Source organism: Littorina saxatilis, linkage group LG7, assembly GCF_037325665.1.
Source record: "Littorina saxatilis isolate snail1 linkage group LG7, US_GU_Lsax_2.0, whole genome shotgun sequence".
Lineage (NCBI taxonomy): Eukaryota > Metazoa > Mollusca > Gastropoda > Littorinimorpha > Littorinidae > Littorina > Littorina saxatilis.
The window spans coordinates 35,381,383-35,391,398 of record NC_090251.1 but is presented as its reverse complement, the minus strand read 5'-3'; the positions used below and the strand labels follow the sequence as shown (position 1 = coordinate 35,391,398).

The 10,016-nt window shown below is 41.9% G+C and overlaps 1 protein-coding gene across 1 annotated transcript in view; it reads right to left on the bottom strand.

The window, feature by feature from the left end:
* Positions 1-5,075: 5,075 nt before the first annotated feature.
* Positions 5,076-10,016, bottom strand: part of LOC138971301 (uncharacterized) — an 8,290-nt gene continuing 3,349 nt past the window's right edge. The window contains exons 4-6 of the mRNA XM_070344020.1: positions 9,846-10,016; positions 7,100-7,158; positions 5,076-6,498 (exon numbers count right to left, since the gene is read on the bottom strand). The exon at positions 9,846-10,016 is cut by the window's right edge and continues 25 nt beyond it. Of these exons, the coding sequence (XP_070200121.1) occupies positions 6,122-6,498; positions 7,100-7,158; positions 9,846-10,016 (607 nt within the window). The 3' untranslated portion in view covers positions 5,076-6,121. The remainder of the gene's footprint in view (positions 6,499-7,099; positions 7,159-9,845) is intronic.

Sequence of the window (10,016 nt, the reverse complement as noted above, 5' to 3'; positions counted from 1 at the left end):
GCGTGTGCGTGTGCGTGCGTGCGTGCGTGCGCGCGCGCGCGTGTGTGTGTGTGTGTGTGTGTGTGTGTGTGTGTGTGTGTGTGTGTGTGTGTGTGTGTTGAAAACCAGATACAGCACACCGCTTGTTCCCTTACATGATAATTACAGATACAGTCCTTCCTGTGAAAACAATCTCGAGTATGGCCTCAATTCCACATGGGATTATCCCAGCCCTCCACTTGGACACATACCAAACATAAACAGACTGAGTGCGTCTTTTTAGAGTTAATTTCTTAATGAACACTTGTAACTTTCCGTGAAATGCATTCATAAAAAAGGTATCTCTCTAGACAAGAAGCAGTCAGTATTTTAAAGCACTTGCGTCCCTTTCTTCCTCTGATCTTATGGCCTTATGCCACGTGAAGACTTGTCTCATATGAGATGGTGAACTGTTTTGAAGGGAAGGACTGTGCCTTTAACTTAGAGGGATTCCCAACCTTCCTTGTTTGAGTTTCCTGTAGATGAGTGGATCACATGCATGCACACACACACACACACACACACACACACACACACACACACACACACACACACACACACACACGTTTCTGGACGAGTTTGTCCGCACTGTGCAAAATAACAAGCAACATGCTCATAACCCGTACGTACGCAAGCACAAGCACGCAGAAAAACAAGTAACTCAAATAGTTTGTTTTCCTGCTGGTAGGCGTTGCAATTGTTTTTCCAGGGTAACGGCCTTTATTTTATACAGGTAACAAGAAACAAATGTTGAATGTGAAAACTATGACATCAGAATGTAAGCAGAACATTTATTTTCTTCTCCATTGTTGCCAACAGTACAAGTGATTGCATATAGTACTGAAGTACATGTGTGTACGTGTATCGCTTTATTAGCATAGCTTCACATGTTTCTCCTTTAAAACAAAAAGAACCTTACCTTTTCTTGTAATTAAAGAGCAAGTTAAATGTATACAGTACATTCTGTTTGCATAAAGTATGCCACGATGAAACAAAAACGGAGCAAATTATGCTTAACAACTAAACAAAGCACACACAACAAGTTGAACAACTAAAACATGCAAATCCGTCGAATACAAAAATTGAAGTAAGCACAAACACAACATGTACTTAATCACACAACAAAATCAAAATACTCCCAAAACAAAATCAAATTAATAACAAAACAAAATCAAAGTAAATGTAGCTTCACACATCCGTTCACTCAAAAGCTTCCTAAACTTTAAACATTAACTTTACACTTCCAGCGCATGTAAGACTCCTCGATGTACTTGCGCTTGCTAATGAGATAGTACGCAATTTCCTAAACTTCACTTAACAAATTGGCATTTAAATTTAACGCAAACTAACAATGACAGAAATATTCCTTTTGTCATAATTTGAAACACACTGTACGTACTCCATAGATGCTGAAGCATTCAATTTCATATCAGAAATAAGGAAATTACAACTACAAAAAAAAACACATTTCAATTAAGGAAGTTAACATACACAACATATGCAATACACAAATTAAACGTTTTGAAAGGTCGTTGATGGATTGTTGATTATTGTATGTGTTTATTGTAGTTTCTTGTTTTGAGAACCCAGAGGGTCATCCGACACCGATTCAGCATCGACCTTACGTATATCCTGTCGTGTTGTCGGCCTACTCTTTAAAAAATCTTCAAATGTAGTTGATGGATATAGCGAATAACATTTTACCGAGGACGTAATACAACTAACAATACAACAATAAATAAAGCAGTCATGAGAAGAAGAAAATAAAAACAGAAGGAAATGTAGTGTCATGATCATCATATGTACAAGAATTAAGCTCCGGTATTTAAAAAAATTGAAGAAATGAATGGCACTCTGAAAGTTACTGTCGACATACAACATAAAGTTGTGTGGGACGGCACAATTGTGAACATGAAAACAGTGCATGCATTTGAACACTGTCAAGCAAAATGTTAAAAACCAGCATACTTGAACATAAATGGATGCGATAGATGGAACAACAACAACATAAGAGGTAAGAAAGAGTCAGAAAGAGGTCATGTTTATGACCGTCAACTGTCTCACAGATCCTTTAACCTTCGCCGGCACTCGTGGGTCCGTGCGGACCCAGAAGGGTGTTTGATTGCAAATATCTCTTAAACGAGTTTGAATTTTTTAATGAGCTTTTAGAAATGCCTCAGACACCCAACAAGCTATAATCTCCTTAAAGAGCATTAAATTTCAGTGATAATTAATTAATTAATTAATGGTCAAATTTAGACTACACACGGAAGCATTCGTGGGGACGTGCGGACCCATACTTTTCAAAGAAGGAAAAGCGTGTATACCCTTCCGAGGCACTCGTGGGGCCGTGCAGACCCATACTTCTCAAAGAAGGAAAAGCGTGTATACCCTTCCGAGGCACTCGTGGGGCCGTGCAGACCCATACTTCTCAAAGAAGGAAAAGCGTGTATACCCTTCCGAGGCACTCGTGGGTCCGTGCGGACCCATACTTCTCAAAGAAGGAAAATTGTGCTAACCCTTCCGTGGCACTCGTGGGGCCATGCAGACCCATAATATTTTAATTGTTCCAAATACCGTGTATGATTAATTAATTATCACTGAAATGTAATGAGCTTTTAGGAGATGATAGCGTTTTAGGTGTCTGAGGCATTTCTAAAAGCTCATTAAAGAATTCCAACTCGTTTAGGAGATATTTGCAATCAAACACCCTTCTGGGTCCGCACGGACCCACGAGTGCGTCCGTGTGTAGTCGATAACGAGTGCCGGCGAAGGTGGTGACAGCCAAACAAAACTGTATGCGGTTTGCCAGTTCGCATCTCCCGCAAACAAGTAAATAATTACCATTTCCCGTGAACACGTTCTTGGGCTAAAGGCTGTATGTGGTATGCCCACATGAACCCTCATACCATCTTTTAAAATGGTCTTACGTAGTCACACACAATGTCTGGAGGTAAAGTACCCAACACATACATAATTCTTCCTCTTGCCGAGACTAATGGACTTCCATGTAGGCTTTTGACGTAATCAATTCACCTGCGGGACATGATGTGAACCTGGTCGAGGGCGACTTTAGCCTGCCCAGTGGCAGTCAGACATTAATTCGTAAACAAATTGTAGTTTTTGACTCATTGCATGAAAGACAGTGAACCTTGGTATGATTTCAAACGAATAGCTGCCTGAGGCATGACTGCAAGCCCTAGGGGTTCCGTGCACCTGGACTTGACAGATCCAGTAATGTTAAGACTTAGAAATGTTAAACATTAGATCTCAAAAGAAGGGAGCCTTACAATAGGTGTATATGTACACACTACACGGAAAGAGAGAACCAGCATGATAAAACTATAGAAATATAAATAGCAAAACAGTGCACCTTAAACCAGTATCAGCAGCATCATCATCATCATCATCATCATCATCATCATCATCATCATCATCATCGTCGTCATCGTCGTCGTCGTCGTCGTGGTCGTCGTCATCATCGTCGTCGTCGTGGTCGTGGTCGTGGTCGTCGTCATGTCTATGACCGCCAAGTCTGACGATTAAAACTGTCCTATGTTCATTGGGCATCTGACATTTCCTCGAGTGATGGTACCATTATATAACAGTTAATACCCCGTTACGGGATATGGGTTTAGCCCCATATGGCACGGAATGTGCATGAGTTTGTTATATTTTAGATTTTAAAAATTCGTGCGACTAGGACTAAATAAAATATGTCGAGGAACGGAAGTCGGGACTCATGACACAGGAGAGTGAAAGAAGAAAATCACTATGTGATTAATATTCACTGGATTATTCAGGATAGTTTTGGAGCAGTTTTGAGCAAATACATGCAGGCGTTTCTAAATTACAGTACAGAAAATGTCCCTCGAAGTGTTAAGGTCCAATTCGTAACACAACTTTCCAAAATGGCTCAATATGTGTAATATCTTTAGACTGTAATACACAGTACAGGATGTGACAATAGTGGCAGCAAAACAGTAATGCTATCATATTTACTGAGTGTATTTGATCATGCGATACAACGTTGTGAGAAGAAACAAATCTTCCCAAAGCTTAATAATACTGATCAAGGCAGCAGCGGCAAGGTGACGTACATTATAATCCATACAGTCAAGTAACGCCTAAATTAAATCATTGCATAACTAGTCTAAGCAGTATATTCACGTTTGAGACAGTTCACACACAAATATGCAAGTGATAATCTCCCTAGGGGTAAAAGTAATGATATGCCATACAAGCAACCATTGGCATTACAGGTTATTATTTCATAGACATTTTGATATTACATTACTTAAACTAGAGCTCGGTGTGCTTTACAAAACTCAAAAGGGCCTGAAAAGGGCTTCATTTTACCAAATGAAGAGGCTGGACTAACCCACACTCTTTACGAGTTAAGAGACTCTGTCTCCTACCTCAACAAAACGTCCTGCATTTTCGTGTACGCAAAAAGTAAAGAAAATAAACATAAGCAGACTACAATGACAGAGAAAACAAACCCAGGCAGATCCTAGACTAATCTGCAAATAGTTTGAAAATAAGGCGCCGTTTAGTTACCAATATCTGTCATTGCTGACTAATTGTTATGGGGGCGAGGACGCCCCCATTCTATACGGATAGTTTCGAGGTTGACCATGGGCAGCGCCATTTTGTTGTGAAATACGTCATCAGTTTGTGTACACAGGAAGTTGTGACATCCGTCACCCTATGGGAGGGGTGACGTCAAAATTGTTCATCTGTAGAAAGTTGTGAAATCCGTCACCCTATGGGAGGGGTGACGTCAAAATTGGTCATCACAGAGTTTGTGTAACACAGGAAGTTGTGAAATACGTCACCCTATGGGAGGGGTGACGTCAAAATTGTTCAACAAAAACATGATATGTCGCTTTGTGCAGGGTCAACTGCAACAAACTCAAACCGAGCCATTCATACGTAGCTGTATTTGAGTGACTTATATACCCGACATTTTTATTTCTTATCTTTAGCACAGGTGTAGGAAAAATCATGAACCAAAATGTTATTTATTTTCTAATTTAACATTTTTTTTACAAATATGACCATGGTCTTTTAAACATACAGTGACATTAAACATTGTTATGTTAAAAAAAAGAAAAAAGAAAAAAAGCTTTTGTGCACAAATCAGAAAATACATTGTACATTTTACCTACAGGCCAAACCGTGAGTGTCTGTGGCAAAGCCCGACCCAGGAAATTGCACTGATCTAAATTGTCAAGAACAGGCGCTTGCATTTGGATGTGTCCAATGATAGTAGGTTTGGTTGTGATCAATCAGAATAATGTAGGAATAAAAATGTATGACAGTTTAGTATGATGACATGTAATTCACATATGCTGAAATATGATATTATACATCATGTAATATTATTATGGCTGTTGCCATGACCATGAAACCCAACAAAGGTTTAATGTAATGTAATTCAAAATACCAAAACCGAGCACCTATTAATCTCGTCTTTGCGCGTGAAGATTGAGGCCGTCTGCCAGTAGCGGTTAGGTCATACAGTGGAACCCCTCTCTAGCGACCTTTAAAATGTTGACAAAAATCGGTCCTTGTGGAGGGGGGTCCTTATAGAGGGAGGGGGGCGGAGTCAGGGGGCCACAAAGAAAGTCAGATTTAAAAAAAAAGAAAACAGAGAAGTTTGAGTTGCTGACGACCGTTCCCTCTGAAAGCAAACTGCTTCGATTTCATGTTTGTCCTTGGTGTCCACCAGTTCTGGTGCATGTACTACCCTGGCCAAGTTTCCTCTCAAGACATCAAAGAGACCGCCCCAGTATACTCTACAGCCTCTGGGCGAACCACCTCTCATAGCTAAAACTGGGTCAATGACCCCTGGGAAGAAGGTCAGTGTCTATAAAATTTTACTCCTAGGCCTGCGGCCAGGGGGGGGGAGTATACCGGTACCATTTGAGAATCAGACCAAATGAGAATTGAACCATTTGAGAACATCCTTTTTTTTCAATCACTACATCGAAGGCCTGCGGCCCGGGGTTCACATGGGTTGGTTTGTTTGTTTGTTTCAAACCCACACCCATATACACACATTTCCCATTTAAACCATTTGTCGGCCCCCTGTCGATATTTATCGACTAAGTTCCTTGTTGTAAACGTGATTTGCATCGTTTTGCTTACGAGGCTTGCCGAGAGCGGTCTTCGCCACGGGCAGTTCATAGCCATCGCTATCTCTAGTGCTAGCAAATAATGTGTCGTAGGGTTTGTCATCTCTGTTGTCATTGGTCGGTGTTTCATATATATTTCTCTGATTGGTCAGTGTTTCATATGGCCTGTTCTCGTCGGTTCCGTGCGACAGGGGTTCGTACTGGTTGGTTTGAGTGGTCAGTGAATCGTCCGGGATTTCTCCGTTGTTCTGATTGATCAATCCACCACGTGTGTTTTCTGGTGTCAAGTACATTTCGGTTGATTCTGACGATCTTGCGGGATTGTTAGCTGCTGCTTGCTCTGCAATGAAGACGATGTAAAATGCGCGATGTAATCAGGAGCGGAAAACATATACTTGTTCTTTCATAAGGGTGTGTGCTAAAACTTTGGAGTATTGTACACCGACGTTTTGTTATAAGGTTTAATATGGAAACGTTGAAACTAAATTATATGAATTGTGTATAATATATATGCACGCATGTTACAGTCACTCTAATTAAGCGGAGTCTTTACTCGAAATAGTGAAGTACTGTTGTTTTGGAGTTGCATTATATTATGAATTGTATTCTGATTTATTTATTTGCACTGTAGTGTACGTTATTGTATTGAAGTGTGTGGAAGTGTATATATTGTACTGTTTTTGTATTGCATTGTATTACATTGTATTGCATTGTATTGCATTGTATTGTATTGTGTTGTATTGCTTTGTATTTTATTGTATTCTATTGCTCTGTGTTGTATTGTATTTTATTGTATTGTATTTCATTGTATTTCATTGTATTTCATTGTATTTCATTGTATTTCATTGTATTTCATTGTATTGCATTGTATTGTATTGTATTGTATGATATGATATTGTATTGTATTATAAGTTAACTTTATTGTCAACCCTGCCCCTTACCTGGTCTGAAACTAGTGTTGGTCAAAGCTAGGGAAGTTCCACTGCCTGACCCAGGTGATCTGTGAAAAAATAAATAAATGTAAGATGACTCAAAGTTCAAACCGACAGCAATCGAGAGGTTATATGTTCAATACAGTGCAAACAGTGTAGCAGGCTACTAAGAGGTTCACGTCACGTTTAGCGTCACGAAGAAAATTAAATACTGAGGGCGCAGCACATTTGCCCAAATCAAGGTTTTCTGAAAATAACTCTGTCAGGATGTTCAAGCGTTGTGGAAGAGTTGCGCCCCGCTTGAGGGTGACAAACAAAAACACGTAGTCGACCAGTTCAAACCACGATCTCAGCAAAGAACTGACGATGACCAGTGGCGGATTTAGGGGGGGGCGGGGGATAAGGGCCCCCCCCCCCCCCCCCCCCTTCAGAGAAAAAAGAGAGAGAGAGAGAGAGAGAGAGAGAGAGAGAGAAAGAGAGAAAGAGAGAGAGAGAGAGAGAGAGAGAGAGAGGGGAGAGAGAGAGAATCAGAATCAGAATCAGAATGTTTTATTCGCGAAAACACATGTTTATAGCGAAAGGGTGTTGTGGGGTTGGGATGTCGAAGTACAAAGCTTTACCGAAGCATGCACGATCGCGCAGAGTTCTCGCTACTGGAAGTCCGATAGAGAGTCCACTGCATTTGTCAGAGTCAGGGATACCTTGACTCACACTGCACACCAATACCATGCATCATAACATCATGATTTGATCAGTCCTTCAGTCTTTTGTTTTCTTCCCTGTGGTGACAGATATTGTGTGACGGCCCTTTTCAGCATTAGAGAACCAAGAATGAAAACATCACGGTGTTTGAAACTGTTCATCCTAAGTAAAAGCGGACTACGCGAGACACTATTCTCAGATCTTCTTCCAGTTCTTCTTTGTACAATTCAGCGTACCGATCTTTGCTGATCGGGGGCAATGTCCGAAGACACGACATGGCATGTTTCTGAATCTTGGTCATGTTGTCTGACTGATCGAAGAACCAGCGTTTACGATCTGTGTTGAAATCATACATGAGCACAACATCATCACTTTTGCAGTACAAACTCTGGGTGCCAATATGTTCTTCAAATACAACAGTATCAAAAGATTCATTTCTTCTTCTATCGCGGAGAAGTCTTTGTTTACGGCGGTCTCTCAGTTCACTAGCCAGCAGCTTGATGTGTCTGATGTCAATACCTCTTTCAGACGTTATCTTTTCCATGTGTTCCAGACTCTCACTGTTGTCGTCTGTCTGATTTACCGCACTATCATGCGAACAGTCTTTGGTCTGCCAACCACTTGCGCCCAAACACATGGTGTCGTCTCTATTGTTTACATGTTCCTCTCCACTGCGCCTAGTGTAAGTGGCAGGCGGTGGGTCTGTCTCACGTGCAGAGCGTGGCGTGTCAACACAGGAATGTGTACTGTCATGTTGTGACGGAGGCATGAACTCAGGGGTGGCTAAAAATAGACCGCATGGCGAAGTATGCCTACTGTCAACAATGTTATCACTTGCCTTATTTTCTTGTTCCTGTCTTTTGTTTGTTTCTGTGGAGCACTGTGTCACAATGTTTTCTGTTCTTGTTTCGTCAGTCCGTGAAGTAGCACGCCTGTCTTCTGCCCTTTTCTTGTCGCGGCGTATCTGTGACGGGGGTTTGCGTCTCCACGCGCCCACTGGTAATGTCGGCTCGCCATCTTGTTGATCTGCGGAGTTGAAGCGAAGCACGACGACAGGTTTGTCGCCTTCGCCCGTCACCTTCCAGGAGATTAGAGCGTGGTCCGCGATAATGGTGGTCAGAATAGACTCCACAGTTTTAGGTAGGCCTAAAACTGACATCTTAGTGGCTGTTGTTGCTGAAAATGTCGAACTTTTAACACAGCAAATGTGTTCGTGTCTTGCCACAGCGACCACCGGAAGTCGAGCCCCCAGAGAGAGAGAGAGAGAGAGAGAGAGAGAGAGAAAGAGAGAGAGAGAGAAGATTACATGACAGTTTCTGAGCTCAGGTGGCCCTAGATTGCAGCATTTTGCTTCCTTGAAAAAAACAAATTTCCGGGGAAGCTAAGGGTGCCCGGCCCCCCCCCCCCCCCCCCCCCTTCAGGGACAAAAGGGAGCCCGGAACCTCCAAGCATTCGGGCGATTTGCGCCCTCAAGTTTGTGCAAAAACGTTTGGGTGGGCCCCCCTTCCTTAAGATCCTCGATCCGCCAGTGATGACGTGTATGCTACGCATAGTCCATTCGATATGACTCCATAACTTTTGAAAACATACACATCGGAGTTAACGATTTGTTGCAATGATTGCTTGCCCTGAGTAATAGCCGACTACGTATCTCGCTTGAGGTCACAGGAGTTTGGGAAACACGTGTGCTCAGCAATCATTGCAGTCCAACGCCGGTGACTTGTGGCCTCGATGTGTAATGTTCGAACAAAAAAGGTATCATATCGAGACTGCATAACATACACATGGGAAACAGTAATTCGCTCGATGGCGTTTTGATCAGTGACAAACGCTTCATTTTGGACTCCCTGGTAACTTGGCCCGGCAACTGAAAACCAAAGCAAAGACCACTACAGTGCAGAGTCATAACTTTATGAGACAGTAAATGCATCGATTCATCCACCCAGCCACCAGTGTTTGTATCAATCAATCGACCAGTAAGTAAACTAATCATACATCGGAAACAATACTGACAAACTTACATTTAAAAAAAGAATCTAAGTTGTAAGTGTACCTGGAGTTACTCTGAATGAGAATATGTGGTCCATGTGTGTTTCTTTGTTGTCTGTTGTTTCGTTGTACGACAAAGACGATGACACCGACGATTGCGATGACAACGGCAAGGGCAGCAATGATTATTGCAGCCATCGACCCAGGACCGAGAATAACTCGGCCGCTGTCCACA